The sequence below is a fragment of the Mustela nivalis genome, assembly GCF_964662115.1.
Source record: "Mustela nivalis genome assembly, chromosome: 2".
In the NCBI taxonomy this organism is placed as follows: Eukaryota; Metazoa; Chordata; class Mammalia; order Carnivora; family Mustelidae; genus Mustela; species Mustela nivalis.
The window spans coordinates 6,816,285-6,830,032 of NC_139021.1; the positions used below are offsets into that span (position 1 = coordinate 6,816,285).

The window sequence follows — 13,748 nt, forward strand, 5'->3', positions numbered from 1 at the left end:
AAATTAACTATCAAGGAAAACTGTACTAACAGGAATGAGGAACTTTTTGATTTCTTCCAGTGCGTGTCCCATCCGGGCATATGCTTCTGCTGGTGGAGCGAAGACTTCAATGAGAACATGGAGGTCATCATTGAGGTGAAAGTACTTGGCCTCTCCACTTTTCCTCAACTCTTCTTCCTGAAGAAAGAAAAACCATGCTTGAAAGGGTGTCTGTGTAAGAGGAGACACAGGAACGCTCCACAGAGCTGATCCAGCACGCAGCCATCACAGAAGGTTTGCTCAAGGGCAAGCAGCACCCTCAGGAGGAAGGATTCAAACACAAATCTGATCCTGCCATGCCCACCTTCCATGAAAACACCCAAGGCTTCGAGATTCTACTGGAATAAGTCTCAGCTCCTGCCTCTGGCCTAGAGGGAGACCCTCGGCCATACGCTCCGGCTGCTTTGTCTCCTCCCGTCTCCCCCAGCCTGACACCCATCCAGCGGCTGCTCAGACCCCCGGTCCAGCCGGCTCATCTCCTAAGCTCCCTCTGCACCGGTTATGGTGAGTATCCGTGATGCTGCCACAAACCATTTCCACTGTCAAATTACTGAAAATACCTATTGTTTACTTGATTATTATCTAATTTTCCTCACTGGAGGTGATTGCAACAGAACAAAAACCATGATTGTCTTCTTTGGCGCTCATTTTCCTTGTCTAAGAAAAGTGCTTGGTATACAGCTGACACTCTACAACTGCTTCTGAATGAATAGGTAAACATTATTCATCGTTTCTATGTTCATTTGCTCATTCATACATTCATTCAAAAAAAATTTCTATATGCCAGGCCCTGTGTCTGAGGATAAAACAGTGAAAAAAAAAAAAAATGAAAGATTTTATTACAGGATATAACAAAATTATGATACACATTTTTTTAAAAAGTGTTTTTTTGTTTGTTTGTTTACATAATGAAATTCAGGGGGAAAAAAGAGGAGGAAAAAAACCTAGACCAGTCAGCAAGAGACAAATGGTTTTGGTCCATTATTTTCTCCTAACTAGTATTCATTATAGTGGTGATTCATTATAGTGGCATTAAAATGACAAAATCTGGGTCTTTTAAAAGTCTTTGTTTCCAACATTCAAATCATACAGACAGATTAAGATGAGTAGGTACCTACACCTAGAGTGACTTCCAAAACAGGGAAACCTTCCCAGCCTCTTTAAAATACCAAACCCATGAGAAGGAGAACCCCAGAACTCCTGGCAACAACACCTTTTAATTCCACCATAGGCCAAGAGATCAAAGAGGCACAAGCACCCTTGATTTCACCATTTAAGCCTTCAACCGATGTTACTTCACTAATCTGATTGCTTTTAAAGAAAGAGAGATCTCCATCTAGAGCATGACTAGGACATGGGGTTTTGAGTCAGATATGCCCAAAGCGTAGTTGTGCCAGACACCAGGTGCATTTGTTTAGACTGACGAAATGTAACCCAACCCTTAATTTGAAAACTCAGGTTGGTGTTAACATAAGTGTATTAATATAGGACCACTGAGAAGAGTGAAAGGACCAACTTTCCATAAATGCCTGGTGAAGGAGATCACATACACACACCCAGCACACTGCTTTACACACGCCAGGACTGAGTATATGCCAGTTGCCTTCGCATTTACAGAAAGTAGCTCAGAAACTGAAGGAAAAGGAAAAATGTTTGAAGCAAGGAGGACGAATATAAGCTACCATAATATCCTCTGCATTTCCTTCACACTTGGTCACGCATAAGAAGAATGATTCTTTTAGGCCAACTATAGACTATTATTCTAATCAGAGCACTTTCTATCCCTTGATCTGATACTCTGCCTTTGAGAGCTGAAGCTTTAAAGTCCACAGAACCGAATTTTATGTTCAACAGTTCACTTCTGAAAAGCATAAGCTACTGACGTAAACACTGTCTACCTATGGGAATACGGCATCGCACTGGGGACATTCAGGAGAGTTTGTGACTGATTCACAGGGCAGCGCTCTGCCACTGCTGCTGCAGATGGAAACAGGAAGGCAGGCCTTCGTAGCCCAGCCGGTTGTCCTCATCTCCACACGGCCAGGGGCGTTACCAGCTCCTTTCCTGGGTTAGTGGGGACAGGCACGATGGAGTTTGGGGAAGAACGTAGACTTTGTTTGGAGTTCCGCTTTCAAATCGCAGATTCAACATGTACTGTATAATTTTGGACAGGTTACTTTATCATCTTAAAGAGGTGATTTTCAGTGAAGAGTAATAGTATAGTATCTACTGCTCAGAGGGTTTTTGTAGTAATAAAGTTATCAGAATTGTAATTAGAAGTTATTAGTAATATACAGGCATTGTAGTAAAAAGGGAGTTTCATGTTTGAAGACATAAAAGTCTTTAGAACTATGCTTAGTACATAATAAGCACTCAATAAATGGTGACGGCAGTATGAATTAGTCTATTAGTCTAGAACTCAGACAATAAGGGCAGAACAGCTCGCATGCTTGGCTCAAACTGAAGGCTCAGCAGACCACAGCATTATAGTGACTATGATGCTACATAACCAACGGACAGGAGTCAGTAATGACTCCCAAAATTTCATCAATGTATAAAGTACAACAATTAAATGAAATATGGTCTCATTAGAACTTAGTGAACACTTTGAAAAGCTAAAAGATGAGATTTGTAATAGTAATGGAAATCTCTTTAGCAATAAACATTATTAACTGAGAATTTCTGCAGACTAAAAGGAACAAGAGAAATCAGCATTCAAGAGTTCTGGCAGTGAGGACCTGGCTGCCGTACAGGACACGGGATCCCCGTGGTCTCCGCTTCTGCAGCAAGCCTGTGACTTGAGTTATGACCTATGGTGATATCACTGAAATGCTTTGGAAGGTGTGACAGTTGGCCATGTGGGGCAGAGGCCGGCCACAGTATGACGCACAAATGGAAAACAAGGCAGGGGTAGCGGGTAAAATTGTACTGAAGAGTTCTAAAAAGAAAACAACAGACTCAAGATTTGACCTGATGAGCTCAAGCCTGAAAGAGCCAGAAGAAGTCTAGAAAGTTTACTGCTTATGGCCACGGGCTGAAGGGAGCCAATAAGCAGAAGCAGAGTTGAAACCTGTGTGCTTCTGAAGGACAAGACAAACCGCCTGGCCCCCTCTTCTGTGAGGTTTAGGAAAATGTCTGGCGAACACTGGAGATCTGAAAACCGGACTGGCAACGCTGGGGAGGATTCGAACAACGCTTAGTGTTCAAATGAAGAGCCCAACTGAGCCTTCCGCAGGGGCAGAAGCCTATCTGGTGAAATTTGTCCTACCTTGTTCTGAATAGCCAAGGTAGTTCCTTGAAAGGAGATGACAATTCTCAGGCTATTTTTTCTTTTAAGATTTTATTTATTTATTTGAAAGAGAGAGCAAGAGCAGAGAGCATGTGCATCAACTGGGGGGAGGGGCAGAAGGAGACAGAGAAGCAGGCTCCCCATAGAACAGGGGGCCAGACACTGGGCTCAAGTTCAGGACCCTAGGACTATGACCTGAGCAGAAGGTAGACACTTAACCAAGTGAGCCACCCAGGTGCCCCACTTTATTACTGCTTCTTGGTATGACCTCCTGGTCTAGGATCCGATCCTTGCTTGCCCCGGGGATGCAGAGAATAAGAAAGCTAATAATAACTGTGAACACCTCCTGTGTACATGTGACACGTCTTCCTTTTCTTCCCAACAGGGGTCTCTTCCTAGAGTGACTATGCACTGAAAAGAAGAAATATCCAAAAAGCCTGAGGATTAACAAGCTTGACTCTGAGTACTCGCTGCTCCACTGAGGACCACTGGTGATGGTGGGGGGTCTATGTGGTCGAGATATAAAGGACTTCTCATCCTGTCCCTTGAGAGCAGCTCTGTTGGACTGTAAGCCCCAAATGTATGCTACTTCCCCAGTTCCTGGGTGTCCTGATGGAATGGAAGTGATCAGCCACTTACATTACAGCACCTCTATAAAGATTCTCAGACCAATGTGGTCAAGGACACAGAAATGAGAGGATTCGTAAAGTGCTGGTAAGTGGTCTAGGAAAGCAGCCTAGACCCACTGAGTATGTAAGAGAACAGGGTGCCCCACGCAATGAAGAGCAGGCACTCAGTAACCAGGGAGACGAAGGGACTCATTTTAGTAGATGGCAAAGCACCTCATTCCCCAGCCACCTCAGTGCTACTCAAAGGACTCGAACAAAGTGTCTTTGGTGACATAGAGAGAGGTTATATATCACTTCACAACACAGACTCCCCTTCAGAAAGGACTCTTGGTTACTGCACTCCTGAATGCCCAAAACACCAACAGCATAGACAGCCCTTAAAACGACACATAATATAGAACCACCACCAAGCCCTGATAGCAAGGGGATGATAATTAGAATCCCTTTTATTAAATGGCTAGCCAGGCACTTGCTATTACTTGGACATACAATCTAGCTAGAGACTTGCCTTCCCGGCTTCTTTTGTACAGTAAAATTATCCATGGATCCCTGACCACTGCCACTGTCTGCCACAAAACATTGCTTCTGACCAAAAAAACTCCCTTAACAGCAAACAAAATAAGCAGTATGTTCACAAATTTCATTGGTCATATCATGTACCTGATGACCAGAAGGCCTTACTAAAGACCTAATTAAGGTATCAGCAAGGATGGACTATAACTTTCCTACAAGTTATACAAAACTTCTGACCAACTAACCAATATGGTTCCTTTCCCTCCAGCTTCCAGAACAGATGAGTCAGGCAATCAAAGTAACACCATCTGAGACAGCGATGCTTAGTGGGTAGTGAGCCTAACCTGGCCATGCATTAGAATCATCTCAAACACCCATGGAAAATTCCTTTTGAGGTTCTACCCTGAAAAGTCTGTATGGGGATCTATATTTTAAAACCACACTCCATGTGAGTATAATACGTAGCCCTACTTTAATCAAATAATTTAACTTTGCTGATTAACCCAGATAATATACTCAGGTTCTCTAAATCTAAGTTTTTTTACCTGTAAAATAAGGAAAATGTTATACGTCTTCCATCATTTTTCTAGGGATAACACAGAGTAACACACTCACAGTAGCTGTCCGACAAACAAATGGCAGCCATTTTTTATTATAAAAGCCTTTGTCTAAATGGACTTTTTTGTGCATGCCAGGAGGCTGGATTTTGTCTATATAACTTTCTTGCCTGACACAATCATTGTTCAACATTTCATGGAAAGTGACCACTGTATGTGGGTTTGGTTTTCAGTAACCTCAATCTTTCACAGCGACAGAGCAACAAAATTATAACAGAGAACAATATAAGTGATAGCACATTATGAAATGTGAAAATTTCTTTCAGTAGTGGTATATTTAAGAAAGAGATCAATAAAAATAACTCAGTGATTTTAGGTTACTACAAAAAAAAAAAAAAGAGGCAGTTAGCAGGAATAGAACCAACTAGAGCTACTGTGTGTGAGAATACAAAGCCACTATTAAAATATTGAAAATCAATTTTAACTTGATAAAATGTATAGGGTATCAAATGGAGGGCAAAAGGAGCAAATCAAAGCATGTTCTTTATAAACGCAACTATGTGAAATACAGGCATAGAAAAAAAGCCAGCAGGAACTTATCCAAGATGCAAACAGTGGCACTAAGACTGCAGTTAACTTTGATTTCTCTTTGTGGTAATTTCCATATCGCTGTACTTTCTATGAGGTATTGCTTATATGGTCAAAACCTCAGGCACTGCTATTGCATTTTACAAACAAACGTACATGTAGCACATCATATATTCTGAAACTGGCCCGAGTGACTCAGTTTTCTACACAGTATCAGAAACTCCATCACTGTATACAACATTTTCACATAATTTCATTTGCAATCTTAGCTAGCTCTAATATAATTTGTGTTAATACAATGCATAACCTAATAATGCATTATATAACTTGTCTGCAAAGCAGCCATTTGTCTATGATGAATGTTACCTTTGCCTTGTCTCGCATGGAACCTTTCCCAAGGATGGACATTTTTGTCAACGTTTCTTCTTGTAAACGCTTCAGAGAATTGCCACGGGGACCCAAAAGTTTCCCCACAAAGTTGAACTAGGGAAAAAACAAACAAACCAAATTTGTAACATTCATATCTGAAGGCAATTTATTAATCTTGAATGTCAGTAAACACTACAATATGCTATACATCACTAATTAATGCCAAATAAATAAGTTCCTGTGATATGCCTCGCGCTGTACAGTTTTCCATAAAGCACATATAACGGGGCTAAAAGTTGTAAAGTAAAAACCAATCATTTCAATGATGGCTAGATTTAACAAATTATAAATTAAGCTAATTCCCAGAAACCCTAGGTTGCTATCCCAACAATTTTAACACACATTTGACTTCAGCCGTGGGAGGGGAAGACGTAAGGTGCTCTGGCTGGTCACTGTGGAGGGTCTGGGTCCTTCCACCTAAACAGCACTTGAGCTTGGTTAGTCAGCCAGGGAGTGTGCTGGCCTAGGCAAGTCCTCAAGCATTCAGTGGCTCACAAAGCTTCAGGACAGAATCCATCTATCTCTTCTAAAATAACTAGCTACGGAAATGATGACAAATTATTTAGTCTTGATTCTTAGGGTTCTTTATTTAATAAGCAGAGCAGAAGTGAATTCATTAACAGTATTGACTCTGAGGCTACACTGCCATAGTTTTAAAACCCGGCTTTTCCATTTACCAGCTGAGTAACCCAGCTACATAACTGGGTTACTTGACCTCTCCGTACGTTGGGTTCCTCGTCTATGAAATGAGAACGGTGAAAGACAACAGAACATAGCCCCATAAGGCTGTTAGGAATATTAAAGGTGTCCATATAAATGAATCAGAACAATGCTTAACACAGAACTGATAATAAATATATCTTGAATGAAAGGATTATAATCAGGAATTTCATACAACTTTTATGCCTTACCATGATTAAGGTAAGTCAAGAATACTTCTTGTTCCCAGAAGGAAAGTTAGCCCTATTGACCAGGAGGGAAACTGTTCTCTTTGGCAAGATTCCTGATTACAAACTCATGCAGCTGCTGCTTTGGTATCAGCTCTCCTCCATGAACTGTGCCATTGCTGTGCTATTGCCGTTTTTAAGAGAAAATTGTTCCTCAATTTCCCTATAGTAATTGAAGTAATTTTCTTAAAATATGTACTTTTAAAAAGTCAAAATGGTATTTTTTTTTCTTGGCCTACTTTTAATTTTACTGGTCTTCAAAGAAAACTCAAATATTTACAGTATTTTTAACCTTTACACGTATTTTTTGCTTTTTAAATTTAATTTTAAGTCAATCATTTCTTAAAAATATAGAAACGTTACATATTAAGTTAAAAATATCAAATAATACAACATAGGGGAAAAAAAAATCAGTGTCTCCACCAACTCATCTCTACCTTATTCTTGGTTCCCCATTTACTCTGCTTCATCATTCTGGAAATTCTACCATTTCGCTATTAGGATCTCCTGAGCTGGACACTAAATTTCCCTCTGATTTTTCTTCTTTTCCTCTCACCTTCTCTCTCTGTTTTACTTTCTGGCGGATTTAAGTATATTTCCTACATATCTATTGATTTTTCCATTTCTGCTATCAAATGTTTAACTACTAATAGTATTTTCTTTTATTTGTTCTTTTTTTTACAACATTTTAAAAACATTTTATGGAAGTGATATAAAGTCTCATATTTCTGAATATATTAATGGCAGTGCTCCCCACCCCCACCCCCACTGGGAGCTTATCGTGTCTGCTTCCTCCAACAGATTCACATTTTATGAATTGGTCTCTTTCTACATCATGGGCTTTCCTCAAGTGACTGGTCATCCTCCGCTGCCTGTTCTTAAAATTTAAGGTTGAGGCTCCAAAACAGTAGCTGAAGTCCTGCTTTCATCCACAAGATTTGACAACTGGACTTGACAATTCACTTTAGGATAGGAGACCAGTATTTCATCAAGAGTTACTCAAGTATCAGTATCTGTGTTTCTCTCTCTTGGCCTAGGTAAGCATCACCCTGAACAGGAATTCCCCAATCTCCCAGAAGGAGGTATCAGCTTGGCTACTGGAATGCTGGGATTCCCAGTAGTAGGTACACACACTTTTATTTAAGGAAAATAATTTCCTCATTTTCAGTGTGGCATCTCTAGCCCTCAGTCATATCTCTCTGGCTCTTAGAGTCCAAGTCTTCTTTATTCAACCCCTTCGGGCAGTCTCTAGCCTACTGTGGTTCCGATGGCAGATACCTAGTTTTATCAGCGAGGCACAGCATCCAGTGGTCTCAACACTTCTCACCCAAACTTAGAACCTAGTCATCTCTTGTTCAGTCCTGCCCACCAGTCCACCTTCTCAATAACTGGTGTCCAGGATTCCGGAGTCTTCTCTAGCTATTTCTGAACTAACACGCCTATTTCTGGGACACTTCCTCTTGCCTGTAAGCCCAAATTCTGCTTTCTCTTGTTGCCTAAGTCATTACCATGTGTCCATTTATTTGCAGCCACCACAACTTCACTCCCATCATTGGTCTGTTATTGCCTCAGCCTTCCATTCTTGTCTTTGAGGATTTGTGCCTGTTTCCTTCATTTATATTCATTTTGGCAGGTTTCAAAGATGGCATGAGACAAAACTTGTGGTTGAGAAGCCATACTTACATCACACCTTTAATAGCTAAATATTTTCCCACTAAAAAAACCAAGACACCTTAGAAATCATCCAGTGCAAACATCTAATTTTATACTGATGAGGAAACTGACATCCAAAGAATGATATGACTTATTCAAGGTCACTTGCAGAACTCTATATAAGAAGGAAAAATGTTTTTATAATTTTATATGCCTTTAGGAGTTTTCTTTCTGCATTGAATTTCTATTAACCTTTCATTCAAAAAAGGACATAAAAGAGCGTTTTGACAGTCAGAAACATTTTCACTCCCTTCTCTGTCCAGGCACATACTGTGCAGGAGTTACATATTCCAGATCAAGTCACAGTCATGAGTCCCAGACTTCAGCTACAGCACAAGGACTGCACAGCCTACTGATTGATGAATCAGTAAATATGAATTAAACAGAGAAAGGTATAAAAAAATCACCTAACAGAGCAACCAACAGACTGTGTACACTCCATGCCAAATTAGTAATAAATTGATGAATTCAACTATTATGGACATACATAAATTTATATGAACAATACCCACTGATTACCGGAAACTAACTCCCCTCCATCTGCAAAGCTACCAAGGAAGCCAGCACACTGAAACGGCAGGACTGTGCCCAGGCCACCCAGGCGAATCATGGAGTTGGCCTCTGACTAGAAGTCAGGAGAGTCTGAGGTTTAGAACTGAGAGTGCGACACTCATGCCCTTATTGCTGAGTCACAACAATGGCAATGCGCCCGGCTGCTGGGTGCTCGGGTCCTCAACCCGAGTGCATCACCTCCCCAGGGAATCTGGAAATACTCAGCACTTCTGTTTTGTTGTCACGATGATGTAGGCCAGTACTGGCATTTAGTGGGCAAAGGCCAAGGATTTCACAAACCGGAGGTGGATGGAACCGCCCTTCACAAGGAAGATGGGTCCTGCGGACAATGTCAGTTTTGTCCCTGCTGAGAAACGCCGCTAGGGAGAGCAGTCACTGACGCCGGCTCCTCTCTCTTTCTTCGGCTCTAAGTCCCTGCGGCTGTCCTTCTTGCAGATTACAAGTTCCATTTCTCTATAGATTCTACTAGGTACCCTTCATGCTTGGAAAAACAAATAAAAACTTAAGCTAGCCCAGGTTCATACTTGCAGCAAGAAAAGGTCAGAGTGACACTAGCTGAATAGATGTTTTGGATTCTTCAGACAACATGAACAATATACAAATCGGGCAGCACGGCGGTCTCATTTGCTCTGAGTACTAGGACCATCCCGCTGGAGCTCCCGGGCCAGAGCCTCCTGAAGCAGTGGGGTACCCTCTTAGCAGCAGTGTGACCAAGGCAATTCCTCAGCCTTCCTGGTCCTCAGGAAGTCAAGTCATGGCTTATGAGAGACTTCACACTGAAGGGTTATCAGGAAAATTAAGGTGCATCAGGTAAGTGCTGAGCCAGGAAGATGCTGAATTTAACCCAACCCTGTGCTCCTGACTAAGAGTGACGATGAGGACAAGTTCAGGCCCTCTTCCATTTCTAGGAATGGCTCAGTGCAGTGAACTACTCCTCCCCAGGTGATTTAGGGAGGACTTGTGGAGGACCTACTGCCCACCTATGACAAAGCCAGACAGAGACCCTTTAAATTCACATTCTCTGCCCCACCAAAGATTAGCTGACCTGTTTGTCCCCACTAATCAATCAGAAAACGCCCACTAACCTGACCTGATCAAACTTCAGGCAAGTTCTCCCTTTCCTCAGGCCCCTGAATATGACCCACCAGCAACCTAGGCTACCATACAAGCCCTGAAAGACACCCCCCCTGCAGGTGCCAGCCTCAAGGGGAACATTCTCCGATCTACTGTCCCTTCAGTAGGGACGCGCTGCCTCCACCCACTCCTCCCACTTCCCCCACCTTGCTGGCCTCATGCCCTCTCCTCATAAAAGCAAAGCCTTTGCCATCTGACTGATCTCATGAGGCACAGATCTTCTATTACAAGGCCCCCGCCCTGCTCTTGTAATAATATTTCAAATAAAGTTTTCCTTAACTGAAGTCAGGATCTGATTTTTGACTACCATATTCTAAAATGATAATGTAATATATTTTAACTTTCAATTTTATTAACATTTTCATTTGTGATACAGATGTAGTGAAAAGAAGGGTCATATGCATCCCAGTGTTTATAGCATCAATACCCACAATCGCCAAACTGTGGAAAGAGCCAAGATGCCCTTTAACAAATGAATGGATAAGAAGATGTGGTACATATATCCCATGGAATATTATACAGCCATCAGAAAGGATGAATACCCAACTTCTGCATCAACATGAACAGAACTGGAGGAGATTACACTAAGTTAAATAAGTCAAATGGAGAAAGTCAATTACCATATGGTCCCACTTATTTGTGGAGCATAAGGAATAGCATGGAGGACATTAGGAGAAGGGAAAAATGAAGGGAGAGAAATTGGAGTGGGAGACGAACCATGAGAGACTATGGACTTTGGGAAAAAATCTGAGGGTTTTAGGGGGAGGAAGGAAGGGTGATGGGTGAGCCTGGTGACGGGTATTAAGGAGGGCACAGGCTGCATGTAGCACTGGGTGTTATCCACGAACAATGAATTATGGAACATGACATCAAAAAACTAATGATGTACTGTATGATGACTAACATAACATAATAAAAAATAAAAATATAAATAAATAATTTGGGGTGCCTGGGTGGCTTAGTTGGTTAAGCGTCTGCCTTCGGCTCGGGTCATGAACCCAGAGTCCTGGGATCCTGGGATCAAGCCCCGCATCTGGCTCCTTGCTCTGTGGGAAGCCTGCTTCTCCTTCTCCCACTCCCCCTGCTTGTATTCCCTCTCTTCCTGTCTCTGTCAAATAAGTAAATAAAATCTTAAAAAAAAAAAAATAAATAAATAAAATAAATAAATAAATAAATAAATAATTTTATTTGTGCCTAGATTTGAATAAAAGGTAAAAGTGATATTTCCAAAGCAAATTATATTTTTCCAGATGTTAATTATTACATTATAAATACATTACCATATTACAAGTGTTACAATTGTAAATAGGAAACTTTTCAAAGATGGTAAACCAACAGAGTTTTCACTGCATAATGTATAAGATCCCACAATTATGTTCTTTGTTGGTAAAGACTAAATGCTTTTCTGAACTGGCTTTAATTGGTTTAAACAACATGTGTGATGTGACACTGTTCCTCAGGGAGCAATTACATTTAAGCTGTCATTTCATAAACTAAGCCTCAAGAACATGTCACTATCTTCATTAAAAGTTCCCCTTAAGGGCGCCTGGGTGGCTCAGTGGGTTAAGCCGCTGCCTTCAGCTCAGATCATGATCTCAGGGTCCTGGGATCGAGTCCCGCATCGGGCTCTCTGCTCAGCTGGGAGCCTGCTTCTCTCTCTCTCTCTCTCTCTCTCTCTCTCTCTCTGCCTGCCTCTCCATCTACTTGTGATTTCTCTCTGTCAAATAAATAAATAAAATTAAAAAAAAAAAAAGTTCCCCTTAATTGGGTGCTCACCAAAAAGTTGGTTAGTCCAACAAAGGACTGCTTTAATGACCTTCAACTCAACCCTACTGCTGAACTTGTAACCTGGGCCCTCGCAGCGTCAAGCGTTATCTTCCAGAGCTCCTGGGCCCAGGCAGCCGCCCTGCCGTAGGACCCTGACTCTAGCCAGGAACCGGACATTCACTCTGTGATGGCAGTGATGGGGCCTTTGGTGCCCACAGCTCCAACACCTGTGCAGAGAGAGCATTTCATAAATGCTCACTGGACCCATGAGAGCTCACCGATGTCTCTCACAGTCTACTCTACTGCAGTCACACCACAAGCTCCCAGCCTCTGCCACCATCCTCACTCACCTCGCCTGCCACAGAAACCTTTCGCCTAATCCACCTCTGTCTCCTCAGTTAGCACAGAGCTCTTCACATGAAGCTCACTTGGATACCTCTCTGATTCAAATACAACCCCCAACCATCTTCAGGGTCAAGTTCCAGTGTCCTGACTCAGCTGAGCACGGCTCCCGCCCTCCTCTCTGGCTCCACTACTCTCCTGGCTTTTGACTTTAGCCATTTCTGGTTCTCAAAACTACCAAGAACTACCCATTTCAGCTCAGATGCAGAGCTGAAAAGAAGGTCCCTCATGCCCTGTGAGACAGACAGGAAGAGAGCTGGACAGAATGCAGGTTAACTCCCAAGCCCCAGGGCAAACACCAAGTGGGTGGGGGGGTGGGGGGGCACCCAGGCAGAGTCAGGTGCCGGCAGGGAGAAAAGAGCCCCCAGCATTTGCTTCCTGCTTACCTGGGGTGGGATCCCGTGAGAGCGCAGAAGCCCTAAAAGCTACAGAATTAGGAGTTGACACTTGCGCAGAAATTCAACACTCCTACCTCAGCCTCCGGGTGTTCACAGGAAGATCAGAGGGCAGGAAGACTCCCGAGCCACTCTCCTACATGCCATGTGGGCGAAGGAAGCAGCCACTGCTGAGATCTGCTCAGACCCATGCCCTCATAACTACCCCCCACCCAGAACAAAAGCTTTATCTGCAGGAGCAAGGACAAGACCACTTTGCTTTGTTTTTTAAAAATATTGCCAAAGTCAACAAAGCATGTAGTTAGATCAGGTTCCAGCCCTCAGTAGATGTTAAGACTACACACGCTGGTGAAGAGGCAAGCCCGTTCCAGGGGCCGAGTGGAAAAGAGAAGGAGCTGATGGCCCTGCTGACGCGGACTTTCATGCCCAGCAGTAAGAGCCCCGTACCAAGAACAGCTTACACAGAGACGACCACACTGCCAAGCTGGCAGGGAGCACGCAGGGCGGGGGATGAAAGCACCAGAGAGCATCCCGGTGCTCACAGAGGGCTGGCCCATGATGCTGCGCGGGCGCTGCGTGCTGAGCAAGGGCGTGGGTCACTGTTCCCTGCAATGTGACCAGCTAGTGCAAAAGCCCTGGGGCACAACAGGGCTTATGAGAACCAAGAAGCTGGCAGCCTGAGAGGAGCAGAGCAAGTCGGGGCTAGAAGGAAGAGAGGGTCAGAGACAGCCAGCAGGCCTCACAGGACACTGTCAAGAATCCAGACTTAATTC

General features: G+C 42.9%; 1 protein-coding gene across 4 annotated transcripts in view; it reads right to left on the reverse strand.

Moving 5' to 3' along the window:
* The window catches only part of KHDRBS3 (KH RNA binding domain containing, signal transduction associated 3), a 185,602-nt gene that overhangs the window by 95,779 nt on the left and 76,075 nt on the right, over window positions 1-13,748 (reverse strand). For all 4 annotated transcript variants that reach the window (XR_014309145.1, XM_082721608.1, XM_082721610.1 and 1 more), the window contains exons 3-4: window positions 5,982-6,098; window positions 31-177 (exon numbers count right to left, since the gene is read on the reverse strand). Coding sequence is in view for 3 of the 4 variants with exons in the window: in XM_082721608.1 (XP_082577734.1) it covers window positions 31-177; window positions 5,982-6,098 (264 nt within the window). In the remaining variant the exon portion in view is untranslated. The remainder of the gene's footprint in view (window positions 1-30; window positions 178-5,981; window positions 6,099-13,748) is intronic.